We start from the raw sequence: 24,843 nt of genomic DNA on the forward strand, positions 1-24,843 counted from the left end.
TGAAGTTGTATTTATGTTTACTTTCAGTTCTTTATTTTCCGCAGTGGGAGATATCTCAGAAGACTACCTGTCTCCATAGATATGATTTCACACAGTAATACATTGTTTGCATTTTCTTGAGTCTGGTCCCTAGCTTTGCATGTCTTACAACTGAATTTTATGAATGCAGTAACAGATTTGATTGGTTTCTTTTTTTTATTTTTTATTTTTTATTTTTTATTTTATTTTATATATATATATATTTTTTGAGACGGAGTCTCGCTCTGTCGCCCAGGCTGGAGTGCAGTGGCCGGATCTCGGCTCACTGCAAGCTCCGCCTCCCGGGTTCACACCATTCTCCTGCCTCAGCCTCCCGAGTGGCTGGGACTACAGGCACCCGCCACCTTGCCCGGCTAGTTTTTTGTATTTTTTAGTAGAGACGGGGTTTCACCGTGTTAGCCAGGATGGTCTTGATCTGCTGACCTCGTGATCCGCCCGTCTCGGCCTCCCAAAGTGCTGGGATTACAGGCTTGAGCCACCGCGCCCGGCCGATTGGTTTCTTATCCACTATTTCATGTTAGTATCCTAAGAGGCTGCAATACCAGTTTATTAATTTATTTTAAGAAATATAGTCATCTAGTAAATAGAACAGAAAAGTCATATTAGTGGTCAGCATGTTCTTTGACTATAGGTAAACCCAAATAGGGAGTCAAAGCATAATGGGCAAATTTTCAGGTGAAAATATAGTTAGAATTAGTTAATTTAAGGATCTTCATGACTACTTGTAATATGTATAGTCTCCATTATAAGATTATACCTGCCAACCAGCCCAGCCTGGTTATACTATGGACCTAATGAAAGATCCCCCAGGTAAATTTTTAACTTTTGGCTCTTTTTTCCTGGGCTTCACATTGACTTGTCCTCTTTCTTAAAGCTGGGCATAATTTTGTACAGTTGTTTGGATTATAGCTTTGAATGTGCAATATGAATTTTTGAAATTACAAAAAAATTCAGTTAGGTCACATTTATTCAAATTAGACTAGTTCCAAAACTCTTCAGTTTTGCCCAGTGTTAGATTGTTCTACTTGCATTTCTTCAGCAAATACTTACTAAGCACCTACCGTGTGTAAAATACTATACCAGACACTGAGGATGTACTGTTGAGGTAGACATAAACTCTTGAGATTTTATAATCTGGTGCTTACAGAATAATCACCTCTATAGATGATTCCTCCTATTGATTACCAGTTAGGTTCTTCCTATTTTACACTTGAGAATCGAATACCAAATTCTGGAGCCCCATGTACCGACTATAGAGTAAGTGATGATATTCAATCATTGAACTTGTGTTACTTAAAATATTTGTGAAACTTTAAAAATTATATTCCTTGTGAATTGAGTTACAAAGAAAGCAATTCAGACTTAAATATTTTCTACTAAAGGTAGTTAGAATTACTCTGTTAATTAAGAATTACTACTCTGTTAGTCTAGACTTCTGAGGATTAAATTGTTGATATTTGTGAGGCCCTTAAATACTGCCTGGTAAATAGTAAGCATTCAAGTATTAAATACCATTATTATTCTGTCACTGTTGTAATTGATCTTAGCTGGGGTTGTAGAACTGAATATTTGCTTTACTGTGGTGTAGTTTTTATTTTTTAAATTATACAAGGGACTTTCTAGAAAATTTACAGAATTTCAGAAAATTTGCTTCAGAACTTTTCTATCTCATTTTCTAACCCATGTGTCTTAGGAAAGTTAAAAGTATCTTAGAAGTTTTTTAAACTGCCAGTATGTTTAATAATCACTTAGTATAAAAGTTTGCAGTAGTTGTGCTTTCAAGTTTCTATGGAATAGGTGGGAATGTAAACTGGTTCGGCCATTCTGCAAAACAGTGTGGAGGTTCCTCAAAAAATTAGAAATAGAACTCTCATAGCATTCAGCAGTTTTGCTCCTGGGTGCATATCTAAAGGATATTAAATCAGTATATCAAAGAGATATCTGTATTCCCATGCTTGTTGCAGCATTATTCACAAATGTCAAGATATGGAATCAATCTGTGTCTGTCAATGAAATGATGGATAAAGAAAACATGTTTTATATACATAATGGAATATTAGTCATAAAAAGAATGAAATTCTGGCCAGGTGCAGGGGCTCACACCTGTAATCCCAGCACTTTGGTAGACCGAGGTAGATGAATCACGAGGTCAGGAGTTCAAGACCAGTCTGACCAATATGGTGAAACCCTGTCTCTACTAAAAATACAAAAATTAGCCAGGCATGGTGGCGTGCACCTGTAATCCCAGCTACTTGGGAGGCTGAGGCAGGAGAACCTCTTGAATATGGGAGGCAGAGGTTGCAGTGAGCTGAGATCACCCTATTGCACTCCAACCTAGATGACACAGTGAGACTCTGTCCCCGGAAAAAAAAAGGGGGCGGTGCCGGGTGTGGTGGCTCACGGCTGTAATCCCAGCACTTCTGGGAGGCCGAGGCAGGCAGTTCCCGAGGTCAAGAGATCGAGACCATCCTGGCCAACATGGTGAAACCCTGTCTCTACTTAAAATACAAAAAAAAAAAAAAAAATAGCTGAGTATGGTGGTGCATGCCTGTAGTCCCAGCTACTTGGGAGGCAGAGGCAGGAAAATCACTTGAACCCAAGAGGCGGAGGTTGCAGTGAGCCAAGATTGCGCCACTGCATTCCAGCCTGGCTACATACAGACTGAGACTCTGTCTCAAAAAAAAAAAAAATGTTTGGCCGGGCATGGTGGCTCACGCCTGTAATCCCAGCACTTTGGGAGGCTGAGATGGTAGATCACCTGAGACCAGGAGTTTGAGACCAGCCTGGCCAACATGGTGAAACCCCATCTCTATTAAAAATACAAAAATTAGCCGAGCATGCTGGCGGGTGCTGGAAATCCCAGCTACTCAGGAAGCTGAGGAAGGAGAATCTCTTCAACTTGGGAGGTAGGGGTTGCAGTGAGCCACTATCATGCCACTGCACTCCAGCCTGGGTGACAGAGCGAGACTCCATCTCAAAAAAAAAAAAAAAAATCTGTCATTTGCAACAATATGGATGAACTTGAAGGGCACTACGTTAAGTGACATAAGCTAGGTACAGAAAGACAATAGTGCATGATCTCATTTATATGTGGTATCAAAAAAATTCAAACTCATAGAAACAGAGTAAAATGGTTGTTAGCAGAGACTGAGGGGTTGAGGGTATAGGGAAGATGTTAGTCAGAGGACACAAGATTTCACTTAGATGAGAAGAATTTCAAGAGATCTATTGTTTATCATGGTGACTATTTAAAAACATCTAATCCAGGTAGATTAACAGTAATGCTACTCTTGGGGAATATTATATATTTAAACTCTATACTGTGTTTTAATAGATATCATAAGACAGAATCAGATCTATAAAGGGATAATGAATGGAAGTGGATTAAAGATTTTAAAATAATTTCAGCATGCTCAGAATATTCATTTTGAACTTTTAGCCAAAATAAAACAAATAGTATTGTATTTTCAAAATTCATTTAATCCTTCATTAGTTGCTACTTAGAGTAATGTATCCTGTAAGTTTATAGTTAAATTTAAATAATCTTTTAATTTAAAAAAAGACTTGGGCAACTAATGGAATGTTAAAAGTCAGTAACTATTCAGTATACTAGCTTTCAGTAAAAGATTAACAACATGATGACTAGAAAAGCTGGAAATAAAAATTGAGGTTTTCTTTACTTAAATGTGGAGGTTATTTACTTATATAATTTTGAAGAGATTTTATGCATGGCTGGGGGATATGTTGGATGTGCATGTGTTTCTTTGATTTTTATGAAGAAGAATTTGAAACATACACAAAAGCAGACCTGGAAATTCCCTCCAGTGCCTTTATTCATTTCCTTTCTTGAAATAGTAGGTCTCATCTTTCATTTGTAAATCCTAATGTTCTTGTATCAGCAAAATATTTAATGGGTCTGCTTGAACTCCAATTTCTTCAATCTAAATTGTATGTTTTTTTTCACTAGAATGCTGTGGATGCATTAAAAGTTAAAGATTTATCTCTTGGCTGGATGCAGCAGCTCATGACTGTAATCCCAGCACTTTGGGAGGCTAAGGCAGGAGGATTGCTTGAGCTCAGGAGTTCCAGACCAGCCTAAGTAACAGAGACCCAGTCTTTACTAAAAAAAAAAAAAATTAGCTGGCTGTACCTGTAGTCCCAGCCACTTGGGAGACTGAAGTGGGAGGATCCCTTCAGACCAGGAGTTTGAGGCTGCAGTGAGCTAGGAACGCATCACTGCACTCCAGCCTGGATGACAGAGAGAGATCCCATCTCTTTAAAAAAAGAAAAAAAGAAAAGGAAAAAAAGATTTACCTCTCTTATCATGTTTATCTTATATAACCTCATTGAATTTTTAATAAAGTTAAGGATCAAATGATGCAATGCATATATGCTGAACTTTTTAAATAGTAAAGAGTAAACATAGTAAAAATAGTAAAGAGCAAATACAATGGTGTATTTTTCAATATTATAGCACCACAGAAATCCCTGGGCCATGAGGTGAATGAGTTGACATCAAGTAGATTATTGAAGTTAGAGATGGAAAATCAAAGTTTGACAAAAACTGTAAAAGAGATTCGGACTACTATGGATTCTGTAGAAGGCAATGCTTCCAAAATCCTGAAAATTGAAAAAGAAAATCAAAGACTCAGTAAAAAGGTAAATTAAAATGTAATGTTTATTTTAATGTTAAAAAAATACTTGTAAAAGTGTAAATAAATGGCACATTTATTTTCCACTTTTTAAATGCACCCTCAATGTTATTTTAACTTGTTATGAAAATTTTCAGGTATACACAAATATGGTGTGAATGAACCCTATACTCATTATTCAGCTTCAACAATTAAGAACTTACTAGCTGATCTTGGCCAGGTGCGGTGGCTCACGCCTATAATCCCAGCACTTTGGGAGGCCAAGGCGGATGGATCACCTGAGGTCGGGAGTTTGAGACCAGCCTAGCCAACATGGTGAAACCCTGTCTCCACTAAAAGTACAAAAATTAGCCGGGTGTGGTGGTGGGCGCTGATGATCCCAGCTACTCAGGAAGATGAGGCAGGAGAATCTCTCGAACCTGGGAGGTGGAGGTTGAAGTGAGCTAAGATGCGCCACTGCTCTCCAGTCTGGGCCATAGAGCAAGACTCGGTCTCAAAAAAAAAAAAAAAAAGCAGCAGCAGGGCTAGAGGAGTTATATTTGCCCGTTTCCAAATAATTAATTGGTTCTCTCATATCTTCTTGAGAAAACTAGTGAGTGAGTTTGTTGTTTCAGTATAATTATGAACCCATGAATTTAAAAATATTTGTTTTGTTCCAGTCCACTCCATTTGTTTTTCTTACTGTCTCAACTCGGGCTAGTGGAAGCCTCTTTAAAAGCTGCTTTGGTTCTGAATTCTTATTACATGGCCTTAGCACTCCTTGAGAGCTGTCTTACTTTCTGCCATGACAAAATATTCTAGGCTCATCTTGAATATTTTCTGTTCCAGATCTGGAGACAGCCATTTCTCTAAAATTAGCCTTTATTCCTTTTAGTGGGAAATAATATTTAGAGACCACAATTTAGGTATTATGAAACCTGAATCTTAATCAGACTCTGGTTGAACAGAAATACTCAGTTGTGGAAGAACAAGTGTTTTGTTTTTGCATATCTTTCTGTACACATAATTCTACATAAATAGAATTCCATCATAAAAACATGTATGACTAAGAATTGTTTCTAAGAAGTTCCTAAGTGATGCTCATCATGCTTTCTTGGAATCATGCTTTGAGAACCACTGCCTTAGATTATTCGGAGGCTCCTTGGTATTCTTGTAAGATTTTTACAGTTTTAAAACATTTTTGCATTGTCTTCAATCCATTAACTAAATAATCTTAGTAAGCGTTTGACAATATAGTGTTAAAGTAGGATGATCATTTAGAATTTAGAACAGTTTTATTTTGGTTGTCATTAAAATTGGACCTGTAGAGTACAGTTTCTTTTTGAAATTAGCTTTGAAGTTTGATTTGTAAATTCTTAGTGATTCAAGCAATTTTTGATCAATTAATTGTAAAAATGATTTTTTATAAACTGAAAGTTTCACTTTAATCCCGTTGATACAAAACAACAAAAGAGTTTCAATAACTGTCATTCATATATTTCCATATATGTAATGTGAGAACCAGATTAATTATTAATAACTGAAAGCTTCCTGAACTGTAAATTAATGTTGAATTGAGTTATTGGATAAGTTTTTTGACCTAGTGCTTTCATATTGTTATTATTATCATTATTATTGGTAGTAGTAGTATTTTGAGCTAGGGTCTCACTGTGTCACCCAGGCTGGAGTGCAGTGGCACAATCTTAGCTCGCTGCAGCCTCCGCTTCTCAGGCTTAAGCAGTCCTCCCACCTCAGCCTCTCAAGTAGCTAGGACTACAGGCACAGGCCACTATGCCTGGCTCAGTTTTTTGTTTTTTTGTGGTTTTTTGTTTGTTTGTTTTTGGTAGAGACACGGTTTCACCATGTTACCCAGGCTAGAAATATTACTGGAAGATTGTTTCCGTGTGTAGTTATTTCCATTAATGTTAAAATAGAAAAATTAAAATTGCTTTAGAGTGCTTCACTATTGACATAAGAATTTAACATTTAATTTGCGGTAGAATATTTTATAAAGTCTTCTCGATTTTTTTAATTGCCTGGTTTCAATATATGATAATGGGAAAATCAATAGTCTTAGCATATTTTTAACTTTAATTTGCTATTTTGTACTTATTAACTACCAGTATTTTTTATCTCTAAAATGTGTAATTGAAAAGAAATTTGAACCTGAAATATAAATATTTGCTGCTGTTTTCCTTAATCCTTTTTTATAGTAGTATTCTTTTTCTCCCTCTTTTTTATTTTAAACCAAGTCCTTTCTTTTTTCCTCATTAAACCTGTACTGTACTATTTCTCATCTTTTCCTTCATGCTTTTTATATCTTCTTCCTTCTTGCTCACTGAAATTCTCTAAGTAAAATTTTACTTTACAAATCCACTCAAGCCAAGAGAATCTTTTAAAAAGGTTTGTATAGTTCTCATATAGCACATTATCATTTATTCAGCTGGATTTGTCTTTGTGTTTAGAAAATGAAACTGACCCCAAAAGATGCACAGGATAAGAAATCATGTCTACATATTTTATACTGCTACAGAAATTAGCACGGAATGCTACTTGAATTTCTATACTGAGTTCTTAAATATTAGCATTTGGATATTAACACTAAAATTTATCCTTTATTCAGTGATTATCTTTTGTTTTGACATGTTTTCACTATTGTAGAATATTTAACATATTGTTTTGTGATTTAATTTTCTCTAGGTTGAAATTCTTGAAAATGAGATTGTTCAAGAAAAGCAAAGTCTTCAGAATTGTCAGAATTTAAGCAAGGATCTAATGAAGGAGAAAGCTCAGCTTGAAAAAACAATTGAAACACTGAGAGAAAATTCAGAGAGACAGGTTCATACATTTCTTTACTAAGTAAACAATGTATTTTAAAATTTATTAGCAAAAGTTGTTTAAAATATATGCAAACAAAACGTTGATACAAACATTAAAGGGAAATATTTTAGAATTTTTTTATTTCAAAGTAATTATAAACTGCCAGTGTGCTTAATAATCATCTAGTATAAGCATTTGCAGTACTTGTGCTTTCAAGCGTCTGTGGAATAGGGCTGCAGATTCTAGAGTCCCTTAGTGGAGTTGGCCAGGAAATGCAGCTGTCCTCTGACCTACCAAAGAGGGAGAAATGCGGTGGCAACCACACTGTCTTGGATATTATGAAATTTGTTTTCAAGTGTTTAATGTTCATTCTTGTTTTATGTTTGAGGAAACTGAGAACTGGATAGATTAATTGACTTGTTTTTGAAATATTTATGTATTTGAGACAGGGTCCAGCTCTGTCACTCATGCTGGAGTGCAGTGGCACAATCATAGCTCACTGCAACCTCGAACACCTAGGCTCAAGCAATCCTTTCACCTCAGCTGGGACTACAGGCATGCACCAGCATGCCCAGATAATTTTTTAATTTTTTAATTTTTATTTTTTGGTAGAGACAAAGTATCGCTGTGCTCCCCAGGCTGGTCTCAAACCCCTGAGCTCAAGAGATATTCCTGCCTCAGCCTCCCGAAGTGCTAGGATTATAGGTGTCAGCCACCATGCCTGAGCGTTAATTTTTTTAGAAGTAAGATTATTTGTTTATATCATCCAGGTATAGTCCTCAGACCAGCCATAAAAATGAAGGTTTCTTTAGAGATACAGAACAGAAATTCTAGACTAAGCTTCAATCTTCACTTTTCTAAGCTTCTTGAGATTATTTAACACGCTAAATTTTGAGAATCATTGTATTAGGTCATGGTATAAATTGGATGAATTAGTTCTCAAATGTACCCAGTAATTTTTATGATTTTGATGCTTCCTACTTAGAATTCTTTTTGGGAATGAATACACACACATACAAACCGATATATACACATACAATACAGCACGTATTTACTGAGAATCCACTGTAGTCATTGCAAAAGTTACCCAGTAAATGTAAAACCTTATGTTCTCAAGGAGGTGTGTGTGTGTGTTACACCGGTATTCCTATTTGTATTTGAAGCATGTAACTATAAATAATCTGAAGACCATTATGATTAATAGAAGATACATTTCTCAACCATTCCTTTAAACTGTGAACTTCCTAAAGACATGAACTTTAATGACCTGACAGTATGTGTACACAGTGGTCTTCAGTAAATACTTGTTAGAATTAAAAGTAAGACAGGCATTCTAGTACCCTTTTTTTTTTGTTCCCCTTTTCTTGGTAGTTTTTGGAAGAGATAAACCATAGTTAGTTTTTCCTCAATTACAGCTTTTAATTATTTTCTTTTTCAAATTAGATTAAGATATTGGAACAGGAAAATGAACATCTGAATCAAACAGTGTCTTCTTTAAGGCAGCGGTCCCAGATAAGTGCAGAAGCAAGAGTGAAAGACATTGAAAAAGAAAACAAAATTCTCCATGAATCTATCAAAGAAACAAGTAGCAAGCTAAGCAAGATTGAATTTGAAAAAAGACAAATTAAAAAAGAATTGGAAAATTATAAAGAAAAAGGAGAACGAGCAGAAGAACTTGAAAATGAATTGCATCATCTTGAAAAAGAAAATGAATTGTTACAGAAAAAAATAACTAATTTAAAAATTACTTGTAAAAAAATTGAGGCCTTAGAACAAGAAAATTCAGAGCTAGAAAGAGAAAATAGAAAATTAAAAAAAAATTGGATAGCTTTAAAAATCTGACCTTTCAGTTAGAATCCCTAGAAAAAGAGAATTCCCACCTTGATGAGGAAAACTTAGAGCTGCGAAGGAATGTAGAATCTTTGAAGTGTGCAAGCATGAAAATGGCTCAGATACAGCTAGAAAACACAGAACTGGAAAGTGAAAAAGAGCAACTTAAGAAAGGTTTGGAGCTCCTGAAAGCATCTTTCAAGAAAACAGAACGCTTGGAAGTTAGCTACTAGGGTTTAGATATAGAAAATCAAAGACTGCAAAAAGCTTTAGAGAACAGCAATAAAAAAATCCAGCAATTAGAGAGTGAACTACAAGACTTAGAGATGGAAAATCAAACATTGCAAAAAAACCTAGAAGAACTAAAAATATCTAGCAAAAGACTAGAACAACTGGAAAAAGAAAATAAATCATTAGAGCAAGAGACTTCTCAACTGGAAAAGGATAAGAAACAATTGGAGAAGGAAAATAAGAGACTCCGACAGCAAGCAGAAATTAAAGATACCACATTAGAAGAAAATAATGTGAAGATTGGAAATTTGGAAAAAGAAAACAAAACTCTATCCAAAGAAATTGGTGTATATAAAGAATCTTGTATCCGTCTAAAAGAACTAGAAAAAGAAAATAAGGAGCTTGTGAAAAGAGCAACTATTGATATAAAAATGTTGGTTACACTACGTGAGGTAAATATGTTTACCTAAATTAAGGCAAATATTTTTGTATATTTTTAACTCAAGGTTTCTTTAAGTTTTATTGGAACCTATGATTAATTTGCATCATTTTTAATATTTTTAACTCAAGGTTTCTTTAAGTTTTATTGGAATCTATCAGTAGTTTGCATCATCTATTTTATTTTATTTTTATTTTTTTTTGAGGCGGAGTCTTGCTCTGTCTCCCAGGCTGGAGTGCAGTGGCCGGATCTCAGCTCACTGCAAGCTCCGCCTCCTGGGTTCCCGCCATTCTCCTGCCTCAGCCTCCCAAGTAGCTGGGACTACAGGCGCCCGCCACCTCGCCTGGCTAGATTTTTGTATTTTTAGTAGAGACGGGGTTTCACTGTGTTCGCCAGGATGGTCTCGATCTCCTGACCTTGTGATCCGCCCGTCTCGGCCTCCCAAAGTGCTGGGATTACAGGCTTGAGCCACCGCGCCCGGCCAGCATCATCTATTTTATGGTTCAGTAGAATTTTGGAATTAGAACTAGAAATACCTTCCAAGTTTCCTACTTTTGTTAAACTAAGAAATACCTATAAATTGTATTTTTAAAAGAATTTGTAGTAATAAAGTTTCCTAGTGGTATCTGACTTATTACATTATAATTTTAAACTTTTATTTCAATATAATGATAAAATGCTTGATCAAAACTCTTACCAAATTCTAAGTATAATAAAGAAGCATGATAGCTATTTTTTATTGAGTGCTATGTGCCAAATACTGGGCTAAAATCTTCATGTAAGTTGTATATATATAAATAATATATATACACACACAAATATATATACATATATATACATGCACATAATCTTTACAACTAATCCTTTATAAGTATTATATCCATTTTTTAGATGAGAAAACAGGTTCAGAAACATTAAATAATTTACTCAGGATCACACGGCTAATAAATAGCAGAGTTGGATTACTGGATACAAATCCAGATTTTTCAGACTCCAAAGCCCCATGAATTTTGACCTCAAAGCCAGAGAATGTAAATCAGGTTCAACTGTTCAACACTGAGCAACTAGTATTTGCTTGAATCTATGTATCAAGAAGAATTCTGAAACTTCCAGGAGTAAATTGGCAGTATGTTCTGTGAAACATGGTTGGTGCAAGTCAGAAGGTGTATGTTTGGCTCTTTTTTCCCATCTCTAAGGCATTATAATATGTGATAACTGTTTAAGTTCAATTTAAAAGTATATTAGCATTCTGGCAGAAGGTCACATTGGGCAGTCTGCATTTCTGCTAAAGAGGCATTGAGAGGGACCTTTTATTTTTCTCTTCTGTAGACTTAAAAACATGAACAACAGGTTCCTTGTGCCTAAACTTCTAAGAACATCCTCTAGTTCTTCAGATCAGTATCATAAGACCTCTTTCACTGGGAGAAGGGATCTTGTGGGAGAGAAGTGTTATAGTCAACATGTATTTACAAGAAGAAATGTGCACTAAAGTTGAGGCTCATTATTAAAAAGTAAATGGATATGTTTTTCCCCCACAGTTTTCAAACCTAAATGCGTGTTCACAAGTAAACAGTTACTACTCCTTTTTAAGGTTTTAACGCATTAGCCAAAAAAAAAAAAAAAAAAAAAAGGAAAAAAGTTATTTCAACTAGGTTATAACTTCAACTACATTTTAATAATGAAGGAATGGTTTAATGACATTTCCTGGTTCAAATTACATGTATTCCTAGATGGTGGTAATTAGAATCTTAGTTGACTTTCTTAGATGTTTATGCCCTTGACACTTACGTGAGTTTTGCATGTTTTAAAATAAGGATTTAGTGAGTGAAAAATTGAAGACCCAACAGATGAACAATGATCTCGAAAAATTAACTCATGAGCTTGAGAAGATAGGGTTAAATAAGGAGAGACTCTTACATGATGAGCAAAGTACTGATGACAGGTGAGTACTAAGTCTACTTGGCAAACAGTTGAATTTTTTTTTTTTCTCATACATTAATTCTTTTCTGTATTAGCTATAGAAAACATTTATATATTTCACTCTATTTCTGGTTCCTTTCTTCTCTTAAAGAAAGTTATGTGGCCGGGTGTGGTGGCTCACGCCTGTAATCCCAGCACTTTGGGAGGCTGAGGCGGGCAGATCACCTGAGGTCGGGAGTTCGAGATCAGCCTGACCAACATGGAGAAACGCCATCTCTACTAAAAATGCAAAAAAATTAGCCAGGCATGGTGGTGCATGCCTGTAATTCTAGCTAATTGGGAGGCTGAGGCAGGAGAATTGCTGGAACTTGGGAGGCAGAGGTTGCGGTGAGCTGAGATTGTGCCATTGCACTCCAGCCTGGGCAACAGGAGCGAAACTCCGTCTCAAAAAAAAAAAAAAAAAAAAGTTCTTAAAGAGAAAAGAGGAATCATAGACAATCTAATATAGATATAAGAAAATAAAAACCTAAAATGTTACTATATAAATACAGTTATAAAATAGGAAAACAGGATGCTACCCAGGTAGAAGATCAGAGGCTATAATTGACTGTGAAAACAATAAGACATTAACAACAAACTAACCTCCAGCTCATCAAACACAGTCAATTAAGCAAGTTATTTTTTATCTGAATCATGTGCTTAAATACCTCTGTTCTTTCATTTATTTGCCAAAATGTTGACTTAAAGATAAATGGAGGAAAAGTATGAAACAAAGGAAAAGAAAAGCAACTGAGGTATAAAAATAATGTGGAAAACTAAAGCCTTAAAAGCCGAATATGAGTTAAAAATTAACTCATATGCCTTTTAATTTTAAAAATGATCAGTATAGGTTTAAAGAAAATATGTATTCTCTCATGGTAATTACAGTCTATCAAACAGAGTTCATCTGATTTTCAAGTAGTCTATTATTTAGCATCCAGTCAGCTCCATGAATCCAACTGGAATAGAGGTTGTATATTGTTAAGAATATTATTTTATGTAGACTAGATTTTCATTCCATTTCTGTAACTGTATAACTTATATTTTATCTACTCATTATTACTGTTCCAGTATTTATATTCTATATTGGATGTATATTGGAAAAATTAATGGTGATTTGTTCATGTAGTTTTGAGAATGTTCAAAGTAAATAGGATAGATTGATACTTAAAAAGTTAGTTGTGTAATAACAGAGATATAATTTGAGGCATATATTCTAGCAATCAGTTCAAGTCAAGCAATGATTAATGAATTAATTATACAGATAATTCACGAGGAAATATTTTTATTTGAATTAATCAGATAGTTTTAAGTGCAGATTTCATTGACTGTCTTTTAATATAGATACTGAATATGCATCCCCTCTTTATTCAAACAGATTTATTACCTACTATATGTAAGACACTGTACTGCATGTTCTTTGCAAAAGAAAAAGTAGAGTACACCCTATAGTGCTAATTGACCCTATTATAAATTTATGAACCCAGCTCTGGGTGGACCCTTTATACAGTTTGGCTCCTCGTCCCAAACCTTAATTCATACAGTTAGCCAATGTTAATTGAGCTCTTCTTATCTGCTGATCATCTAGCATCAAAGTAGTGATAATGTTTCAACTGAATCTTAAAAAATGACAGAGGTTTACAAAGTGGGAACAGTGGGGAAGGGCATCCCATGTAGACAATAGCATTTGTATAAAAGCACAAAAATGTGTGAGCAATTTTTAGAGTATATAAAAGATGGATTACAAAAAGGATGAATTTGGAAGCACAGAGACAGGCTAGGAAGTGATTATAATAGTCTAGGCAACATATGATGGCATTCATTATTTCCACATATTTATTTACATTTTAGGCACGGAGGTAAGGGTATATGTTGAACTAAAGCTTTTTGGAAATAGAAAGTGCCTTGAACTACTACTAAACCAGCTTCTTTCTCAGCCAGGAAGTTAGTCTTTATGTCACAAAAAAAACCCCAGGGCCGGGCGCGGTGGCTCAAGCCTGTAATCCCAGCACTTTGGGAGGCCGAGACGGGCGGATCACGAGGTCAGGAGATCGAGACCATCCTGGCTAACATGGTGAAACCCCGTCTCTACTAAAAAAAATACAAAAACTAGCCAGGCGAGGTGGCGGGCACCTGTAGTCCCAGCTACTCGGGAGGCTGAGGCAGGAGAATGGCGTAAACCCGGGAGGCAGAGCTTGCAGTGAGCTGAGATCCGGCCACTGCACTCCAGCCTGGGCAACAGAGCGAGGCTCCGTCTCAAAAAAAAAAAAAAAAAAAAAAAAAAAACCCAGAAGCTCACAGACATATATTCCTTTAATGTGCCATTCCCTCCACCTTGGGATTTATGTATATCAGTCTCAAATGATGTCCCTAATTCCTTTATTAGTCTAACTTTCTCATCTTTTTTTGAGCCGGAGTTTTGCTCTTGTCACCCAGGTTGGAGTGCAGTGGCACAATCTCAGCTCACTGCAACCTCCACCTCCCAGGTTCAAGTGATTCTCCTGCCTCAGCTTCCCAAGTAGCTGGGATTACAGGCATGCACCACCACACCTGGCTAATTTTGTATTTTTACTGGCCAGGCTGGTCTCAAACTCCTGACCCCAGGATCTACCCACCTTGGCCTCCCAAAGTGCTGGGATTACAGGCATGAGCCACCGCGCCCGGCCTAACTTTCCCATCTTTCTAATTCATGTTATTCTCTCTGAATTTTTTGACAGTACAGTTATTATTAAGATACTTATTCTTGCCATCAAGGAATATATAGTTTAGTTTTTGAATTGAATGTATAAGTAGATAAATTTAAATGCAACAAAATAAATTTAGTAGGCCGGGCACGATGGCTCATGCCTGTAATCCCAGCACTTTGGGAGGCCGAGGGGGACGGATCACTTGAGGTCAGGAGTTCAAGACCAGCCTGGCCATCATGGTGAAACCCTGCCTCTACTACAAATATGAAAAATTAGCCAGGCGTGGTGGTGCACGCCTGTAATCCCGGATACTCAGGAGGCCAAAGAACAAGAATCACTTGAGCCTGAGAGGCAGAGGTTGCAGTGAGCTGAGATCAGGCCACTGCACTCCAGCCTGGGCAACAGAGTGAGACTCTGTCTCTAAATAAATAAAGTGGTAGAGTTGTAAACAGAGGTGATCACTCTCGTCTTTTCTCCTTTAATATGTCTTTGTCTTCTGCCTTCTCTTTCAATCTGGTTGCTCACAGGATTAGGTTTTCATATGTTTTCAGGCCTCTTATCCGTTCACTCTGTATGCTGAGCCTTCCCATGCATCATCTCACCTGAGATCCTTTTTTTCGTCTCTGTTTACCGTATGTTTCCACCAGGATAGACCAGAAGCAACTCAGACGTCACCAATTCAGCATACCCAAAATCGGACTCAGTAAATGATTTTTAAATGTTTGTTGACTTGAGTCGATACCAAAATGAATGAGATTTGTTCTCTGTATTCAATGAAATTAAAATCTGATTGAGAAGAAAATATTTACATAAAAATTAATTCCAGTAAAAGAATGTGGTGAAACTCTCATATACACACTTTAGGTTTTTATTTGGTTTTGTCTTCAGGGTCTTTGGGTTTAAGAAATGGATCACAAATACTGGTTTATAATACACTCTGAATTGTGTTCATACACCATCCTTTTTGTGAAAAAAAAGTATTTATTAATAATTACTCATTTATCTACCATTCAGAAAGATAATTGCAATACTAACAGTCACATCCATCTCCCTCTTGCCACTCTGTCACCAGTATCCTGTGCCACAAATACTGTCATTTTTTAACTGTAACTACTCTGTACCTTGAGATAAAGAGTCTTCATTACCGGGTATGGTGGCTCATGCCTGTAATCCCAGCACTTTGGGAGGCTGAGGCGGGCGGATCACCTGAGGTCAGGAGTTCAAGACCAGCCTGATTAACATGGTGAAACCCTGTCTCTACTAAAAATACAAAATTAGCTGGGCGTGGTGGCACATGCCTATAATCCCAGCTATTAGGGAGGCTGAGGCAGGAGAATCGCTTGAACCCGGCAGGCAGAGGTTGCGGTAAGCCCAGATCATGTCATTGCACTCCAGCCTGGGCTACAAGAGCTAAACTCCATCCCCCCCCCCCAAAAAAAGAGTCTTCATTACTAAAAGGGGCTATTTGGGGACTTTGATCTTCCAGATTCCTTGAGAATTAATTATTGCTTTTGATAATCTAAGCCATAATCTGGAGCTCTATTCACTCAATGATTTTGTTGCTTCATTACCAGGATTAGTTTTAAAGGGAGAATGGGGCAGTAAGAAGAGGATAAGTTCTTTTGCCTCTTTAACAACAAGGTTTTTATAAGACCCATTTATGGCATGAATATTTGTGGTCATAAATTATCTTTAAAAATGATTTTCTGACCTCCAATGATGAACTATATTACTTTGTACTTGGATAGTAGGTATAAACTTTTGGAATCAAAATTAGAATCACTCTTAAGAAGTCTCTTGAAATAAAAGAAGAAAAAATTGCTGCTTTAGAAGCTCGATTAGAAGAATCCACGAATTATAACCAGCAGTTGCGCCAAGAACTTAAAACAGTAAGTGATTTTCTTGGAAAGAATTTTAAGGATAATTTATTATATAAATACTTGGACAGAAAAATATAAAGTAGAAAATAAAAATATAAAAACATTTATTGATATTTAGTGTATTCCTTTTTCGTAAACTTGAGAGTTTTCTTTTTTTTCTTTCCTTTTTTTTTTTTTGTTTTTGAGACAGAGTCTCGCTCTGTTGCCCAGGCTGGAGTGCAGTGGCATGATGTCGGCTCACTGCAAGCTCCGCCTCCCGGGTTCACGCCATTCTCCTGCGTCAGCCTCTTGAGTAGCTGGGAGTACAGGTGCATGCCACCACGCCCGGCTAATTTTTTTGTATTTTTAGTAGAGATGGGGTTTCACCGTGTTAGCCAGGATGGTCTCGATCTCCTGACCTTGTGATCCGTCCGCCTTGGCCTCCCAAAGTGCTGGGATCACAGGCATGAGCCACTGCGCCCGGCCACTTGAGAGTATTCATTCTTAAACAGATCTCTGTCATATGAACATGGTATAGCTTATTCAGTGCTATTTCATGTGTGTGATATCCTGCATGCTGTTAGGGATATATCAGAAGTGTATGGGTGGAATGAGGAAGAGGCAGGCTTATATTACTGGGAAAAGCTCTCATTGTGATATTGACATTTCACTCTGTCACTCTTTCCTATTGAGGATCCAGGGAAAATTCTGCTAAGCAAAATATGACAGCACCTGATCTCATAAATTTGAGGTCTTTTCTAGATCTGTTTTCTTTTGATATTTGGAAGTATTCAGTGAAGTAAGCAAGCAAGGCAGAGGCAATTGTTTATTTCCCTAAGGAAGCAAATCAAAATATAAGGGACTTTCCCATTCCACAGGGCTAGTAGATGGTAGATTGGTAGAGTCATGTTCTGGTTTATTCGCCCTTTTATCATCTCTGCAGTGCCCCAGGAGTGGTCTCAAGGTGAGCTGAATACTTAGACTGACAAGATTACTATAGGCTACATTTAAAATCATTCTACTCAGAGCACTATAAGAAATACGAATAGACAGCAGAGCCGTGTCAGTCCGTCCTCTTCACGTAGTTATCTGAGAAGAATCTTTCCACCAGATGGTTTCGGTACAAGATAAGATTCACGCTGGGTGTGTGCAGGAGCTTTCCTGGCTTTGAATCCTCATGCTCATAGTAGTGATTACCTCTTGCAGCAACTCCAAAGGTATAGATTTAAGATCCCCACAGTGCACATGCCAATTATAGGAGGTGCTATACTCAGAGAAGTTCAGAGATAGGGCTGCCTATTGGTCTTTAAACTTCTCCTAGTCATTTTTTTCAATAAGCAATATTATCTAGTAACATAGAATGTTCCAATTTTTTTTTTTTTCACTATTTGCTGACACCATTGCTGCTATTTGTCACAGACATTGCCATGGAACATACATTGTTACAGAATACGTTTTACTTATTTTTCATCCAGACATTCTCAGAGCCAGAGAATAAATTTTAGAACTGTGTCTAGATAACCAAAGGGATTATTTAAAAACACACATACACACACACACACACACACACACACACACACATTAACCTCCTTTTTGTCCTGAATTTTTTACCCCATTAGCAGTATCACTGAGTTGCAAATAAAATCAACTTCATGAAGCTACTCAACCAGAAAATTAGTGGGTTTGGGTGTGAGTTGTGTACGTGTGTTTCAAGTAGATATTTAAAATGCCATCAATGGGCCGGGTGCAGTGGCATGCCTGTAATCCCAGCACTTTGGGAGGCCGAGGCAGGCAGATCATTTTAGGTTGGGAGTTCAAGACCAGCCTTGCCAACATGGTGAAACCCTGTCTCCACTAAAAATACAAAAATTAGACAGGCGTGGTGGTGGGCACCTGTAATCCCAGCTAGCTACCCAGGAGGCCGAGGCAGAAAAATCACTTGAACCCAGGTGGCAGAGGTTGCGGTGAGCCGAGATCGTGCCACTGCACTCCAGTCTGGGTGACAGAGTAAGACCCGGTCTCAAAAGCCATCGCTGACTTCCACTTTCAGCTGTTTGGACATAACTGTTACGGACTAGCTTCCTGCTATGTATTCAACTGAATTTATATTGTTATAAACTTTTAATACTATATATGAAGAGGTATTCTCCTTAAGATAGGGTGTGAAAGTTAAATACGAATAGTATAAGGGTTAAAGTAACTACTAAATTCGTATGACAAAGAGGTATAGGTAATATGACCAAAAAAGGGAGATAAAATGGACTCAAAAAATAAATCCAGGTTAGGCACGGAGGCTCATTCCTGTAATCCCAGCACTTTGGAAGGCTGAGGTCAGCAAGATCGCTTGAGTGCAGGGGTTTGAGACCAGCCTGGGCAACACAGGGGAGATCCTATCTGTTAAAAAAATCCAAAAGGCAAAAAGAAAGAAGAAACAGGGAACAAAGTACAGATTGGACAAATAGAAAACAAATAGTAGGATGGCAGCTTTAAACTAAAATATGGCAATAACTATATTAGATATAAAAAGTCTAAACACCCCAGTTAAAAAGCAGAGATTAATAAATTAGACAAAAAGGCAAGACCCACAACCCATCTATATGCTACCTGTCAGGAATCTTGATGGAAAACGATGTATCATTCTAGCACTAATCAAAAAATTGCTAGATTGGCTATATTAATGCTAGACAAAGTAAATTTTAGTGCAATAAATAGCAGCAGAGCTGAGCAGTTCATTGCATAATTATAAAGGGGTCATTCCAGCACAAAGATAACAAGGTTAAATGTTTATGCACCTAATAACAGAGGTACACCTAGTAACAGAGCTGCAAAATAGATGAAGCAAATATCTGTAGAACTACATGGAGAAAGACAAATCCACAATTACAGTTAGAGAGTTTAATACTCATCTCTCAATAATTGGAGAATAAATAGAAAAAACTTCATCTACCAGATAAAGGGCTTCTATAAACAGCCTATAGACTAATCACTTTCCCCTTTTGATCAGGAAGAATACAAAGATTTTGCTCTCACTGTTTCTATTAAATGCTGTACTGATGATCCTAACCAGCATACTAAGATAAGAAGAAATGAAAGGCATACAGATTTGAAAGAAGTAAAAATGTCTTTCTTCACCTGTGACATGACTGTATTTACAGAAAACCCTGAGGAATTCACAGAAAAATGTCTACAGCTAAGGTGAACTAATCAATGTCACAGGATAAAAGTCAATATATAAAAGTCTATTTTATTTCTCTATATTAGCCATGAAAGATTGGAAAATGAAATTTAAAAAAATCATTTATAATACTATGAAATACTTATGGATTAATTTAAGGAAATGTGTGCAAGAACTCTACTAGAGTAAACACCAAAGGAATACCTCAGTAAATGGAAATAAGAACCATGTTCAGGAATTAGAAGACTCAATATTGTTAAAATGGCAGATTCCCCATATTGATCTCTTGATTCAACATAATCCCAATTAAAATCCCAACAGGCAGATTAACAAGATGATTCTAAAATGTATATGGAAATATTGATCAAATATTAGTGAAAATTGGGAGCAACTGGAACTGTCATGCATACTGATGCAAATATAAGATGTTATAACTAATTTAGCAGGCAGTATGGCAGTATCTCAAAAAGTCCTAGCCCATGGCCCAGCATGGTAGCTCATGCCTGTAATCCCAGCACTTTGGGAGGCCGAGGCAGGCAGATCACTTGAGGCCAGGAGTTCAAGACAAGCCTGGCCAACATGGCGAAACACTGTCTCTACTAAAAATACAAAAATTAGCTGGGCGTGGTGGTGCACACCTGTAGTCCCAGCTACTCAGGAGGCTGAGCCATGAGAGTCACTTGAACCCAGGAGGTGGAGGTTGCAGTGAGCCAAAATTGCACCACTGCATTCCAGCCTGGGCAACAGTGTGAGACTCTATCTCAAAAAAGAAAGAAAAAAAAGAAAAAGAAGGTGATAATGCTACTTCTCTTTACTCAAGGAAAATGAAAACATAGATAAATGAAATTTTTTAGCAGCTTCATCATCATCAAAAAACTGGATATAATGACCAAAAGAAAAAAATTACTGATGTACTCAACACATGGATAAAGCTTAGAAATATACTCAGAAACACACACACACACACACACACAGAGATTATATACACTGTCATTGTATTTGTGTGAAATTTTAGTAAAGCAGAACTTTTATGAAAGAAATGAAAACAGTGGTTGCCTGGTGCAGTGATCTTTCTAGAGTAATGGAAGTGTTCTGTCATGTTGATATATGGGTTATATAGGTGTTTGCCATTCTCAAAATTACCGAATTACACTTAAAATCTGTACATTAGCAACTTCATGCAAATTATAACTCTATTTTTAAAGATTACATTATCTTTGGGAACTGTTGAAAATTTGAAATTTGAATTCATAACATAATTCACGATTTTTTTTTTTTTTTTTTTTTTTTTGAGACGGAGTCTCGCTCTGTCACCCAGGCTGGAGTGCAGTGGCTGGATCTCAGCTCACTGCAAGCTCCACCTCCCGGGTTTATGCCATTCTCCTGCCTCAGGCTCCCGAGTAGCTGGGACTACAGGCGCCCGCCACCTCGCCTGGCTAGTTTTTTGTATTTTTTTAGTAGAGACGGGATTTCACCATGTTAGCCAGGATGGTCTCGATCTCCTGACCTCGTGATCCACCCGTCTCGGCCTCCCAAAGTGCTGGGATTACAGGCTTGAGCCACCGCGCCCGGCCAATTCACGATATTTTAATTAGCTCTAAATTACTTTGTTACAGTGATTTATTTTTATCTAGACTCTGTATTCATTTCCTCTCTGAATATGAAGATTTTCATTAATGATACATAATCATTTTTAATACTTACTTGAAAGAACAATGGCTTTAAACTGAGAAGCCTTCGGCCGGGTGCGGTGGCTCACGCCTGTAATCCCAGCACTTTGGGAGGCTAAGGTGGGCGGATCGCTTGAGGTCAGGAGTTCGAGACCAGCCTGGGCAACATGGTGAAATCTCATCTCTACTAAAAATACAAAACTTAGCCAGGCATGGTGGCACACGCCTGTAATCCCAGCTACTCGGGAGACTGAGGCAAGAGAATGGTTTGAACCTGGGTGGTGGAGGTTGCAGAGTGCCAAGATCGCACCACTGCACTCCAGCCTGGGTGACAAAGTGAGACTATGTCCCAAAAAAATAATATAAAATGAGAGGACTCGAGTTTTATTCTCAGCTCCCCTTCTTAATAAATGCATATGTTTATAGCCTTTCTAAGCCTAGAATAAAGACCTTGTGGGAAATTCATGTAAAATAGAGACTGGAAATGATGCCACTTATCTATTGTTATTAGGGTGTTAAAAGTAAAAACAAAACAAACAAAACCCGGAAACTAGGATCATAGGGTACCCATTAGATTGCTTGCGAAACTTGACATTACATTCTATCTTGGCATCTTTTTAGTCTCACCTCATTATTTTCTAACTCAGTGGTAGCATTATTAATTGTTGAGTTGTAGGCTTTCTTAAGTTGCGCATTAAATGTTGAACTATAAAACATTTCTATTCTTGCCTTAATGCAAAGGTTAGGGTTAACTTGAAATTTATTATAAGAATCTCCTAGGATAAACTAGTGCTTCAAGATAGTTTAATAATTCAAGATAAGTATAATAATAGCAAATCTGAGTTGAAGAGAATCCAAATTTGAGTTGTTCGCAATCCAAGGATATATCTTCTCTAGGATTTTCCAGTGTGATTATAATCTACTTTAAGAGAGCCAACTCAAAACTAAAAAATCCTGAATACGATATGTCCTTAAAATTAATAAAGTGTCAAATCTTTGTGCTTTACATAGACATCTCTGTGAAATTTCTAAATTGGTTACAGATAGCTCTAAAAAGAATTGTTTTTTAGTCATTAGCAACATATCTATATCCACTCTTATCCAGGGGCATTTGCACGACAAACAATAGGATTTGACATTACTCTGGCACATAAACAGAGTACGTTTTATATTTCTAGGAGGAAAGGATTTGCATTTTAAAAAGCACAAATCATACATATTATTCATCACATTTAAAAGTATATTGCCTCTCATATTCACCAGATCAGCCCAGAGTCAAATTAATTGTGAGAAATGTAACTGTGGTGATTTTTTTCTCCCCATTAAAATATTTTAAATACAATTTTAGGTGAAAAAAAATTATGAAGCTCTCAAACAGAGACAAGATGAGGAAAGGATGGTACAGAGCTCTCCTCCAATATCTGGTGAAGACAACAAATGGGAGCGAGAAAGTCAAGAAACAACTAGAGAACTTCTGAAAGTTAAAGACAGATTAATTGAAGTAGAAAGAAATGTAAGTATTTTTTAATTTTAGTAGGAATCTTTTTTTTAAAATAGAGGATCATTGGATGTATTTATCTTAGATATATTGTCTAATATTTAAACAATTGATGGCACTTAATAAGACAATTCTGGTCATATAGTCCTTTTTCTATTTGTTCCTACCTCAGGGGCCTTTCTTTTTGCTTCTCCTGTCTGGAACATATGACTGGCTTCCCTCAGCATTTGGGTGCCATATCATATGTCCTGCAGAAGGTCTTCCCTGACTCCTTCCCCCAGTAAAGTTGTTATCCCCAACTTGAACTATTCACTATTGTTCCATTGCTTTAGTTTTTTCATAGCACTTTTCACAGTGAAATTAAATTTCGTATTCATTTATGAAAGCAGGTAATTTGTCTTTCTTTTCTTTACCACCATGCCTTTAATATCTAGAATAGTGCCTGGTATGTAGTAGACACTTAACAAATATTTGCTGAATTAGTTCAGTATATACTTGACAGTAAACAACAAGCAAACAAGCTGAACAACAAGTAGTTACCCTTCAAAAGATGAATAAACTTAAGGAACTTACACAATAGCAAGTAAAATAGTTGTGGTGGTGGTTTTTTTAATTTAACACAAAAATAGTACCTTTAATTAAAAACTAAGCAATAAAACCAAAGCATAATCCCCACACCATTGATTTCTGCTTTCTCATTCAAAAAGAATCACTATGAACAGTTTATCTTCCTAGAAAATTTTTTTGTCATTTATCTGTATATAGAAGTATATTTCTTTTACAAATTTATACCTGTGGGATCATGCTATACAAAATTCCTATTTGCTTTTTCTGTAAATATTATCTTGGAGATCTCTCAATTTTAGCAGATGTATGTGTATTTCATTTTGTTTAATGACTACCTATTATTCCATAGTGTGAATGTTACCATAATTTACTTAAATAAATCTCACATTCTCTACAGTTAGGTTTTTTGTTTTGTTTTGTTTTTGAAACGGAGTCTCACTTCGTTGCCCAGGCTAGAGCTCACTGCCAGCTCCGCCTTCGAGTTCACACCATTCTCCTGCCTCAGTCTGCCACCATGCCCGCCCGGCTAATTTTTGTATTTTTAGTAGAGATGGGGTTTCACTGTGTTAGCCAGGATGGTCTTGATCTCCTGACCTCGTGATCCACCTGCCTCGGCCTCCCAAAGTGCTGGGATTACAGGTGTGAGCCACTGCGCCTGGCCCATTTAGGTTATTTTTAAACATGTTCATAGAATGCTAAATTCCTGACAGTGAAATTGCAAGGCCAAAGGATATATTGTGTGTGTGTGTGTGTGTGTGTGTGTGTGTGTGTTTAATTGCTATTTTTTATTAGTCTTTAAAAATCCCATCAATTTTCTTTCTTTTTTTTTTTTTTCTTCTGAGACAGGGTCTCACTCATCTCCCAGGCAGGAATGCAGTGGCGAGATCATAGCTCACTGAAGCTTCATCCTCCAAGGCTCAAGTGATCCTCTTGCCTCAGCCTCCCAAGTAGCTGGGAGCACAGGTGCACACCACCATACCCAGCGAATTTTTGTATTTATTGTAGAGGTGGCATCTTACTATGCTGCCCAGACTGGTCTCGAACTCCTGGCCTCAAGTGATCCGCTCTCCTCAGCCTCCCGGAGTGCTGGGATTGCAGGTGTGAATCAGCACACCCAGCCTAAAAATCACATCAACTTTCAATCCCACTAAGAGAGTATACCTATCTTTCCATATTAACACTGGATAGTACCTAGTGCTTAAATTTTCGTTAAAGCAATACGAGAGAATATTTAATGTGCACATTTAAAATTATGAGTTAGACGTTACACATTTTTCCTGTATTTATTGGCCATTTATAAATACCTATTTTTAATCAGTGATATATATACCTATATTGCTTGGATTCATAATTACATTTTAGAAAATTGAGCTGGCATATGAAGTTCTGTAAGGTGAATCTTTTTTTTCTTGTAGACTTCCTTTATAAATTTCCATTG

The 24,843-nt window shown here is 36.8% G+C and overlaps 1 protein-coding gene across 1 annotated transcript in view; it reads left to right on the forward strand.

Annotated features, from left to right (window-relative positions):
- LOC104660219 (girdin-like) overlaps positions 1-24,843 on the forward strand; it is a 131,602-nt gene that overhangs the window by 73,290 nt on the left and 33,469 nt on the right. Inside the window, 8 exon segments of the mRNA XM_030921233.1 lie at positions 4,514-4,698; positions 7,371-7,508; positions 8,934-9,306; positions 9,309-10,003; positions 11,805-11,932; positions 16,385-16,413; positions 16,416-16,525; positions 22,689-22,853. Of these exon segments, the coding sequence (XP_030777093.1) occupies positions 4,514-4,698; positions 7,371-7,508; positions 8,934-9,306; positions 9,309-10,003; positions 11,805-11,932; positions 16,385-16,413; positions 16,416-16,525; positions 22,689-22,853 (1,823 nt within the window).

This window comes from Rhinopithecus roxellana, chromosome 17, assembly GCF_007565055.1.
Source record: "Rhinopithecus roxellana isolate Shanxi Qingling chromosome 17, ASM756505v1, whole genome shotgun sequence".
In the NCBI taxonomy this organism is placed as follows: Eukaryota; Metazoa; Chordata; class Mammalia; order Primates; family Cercopithecidae; genus Rhinopithecus; species Rhinopithecus roxellana.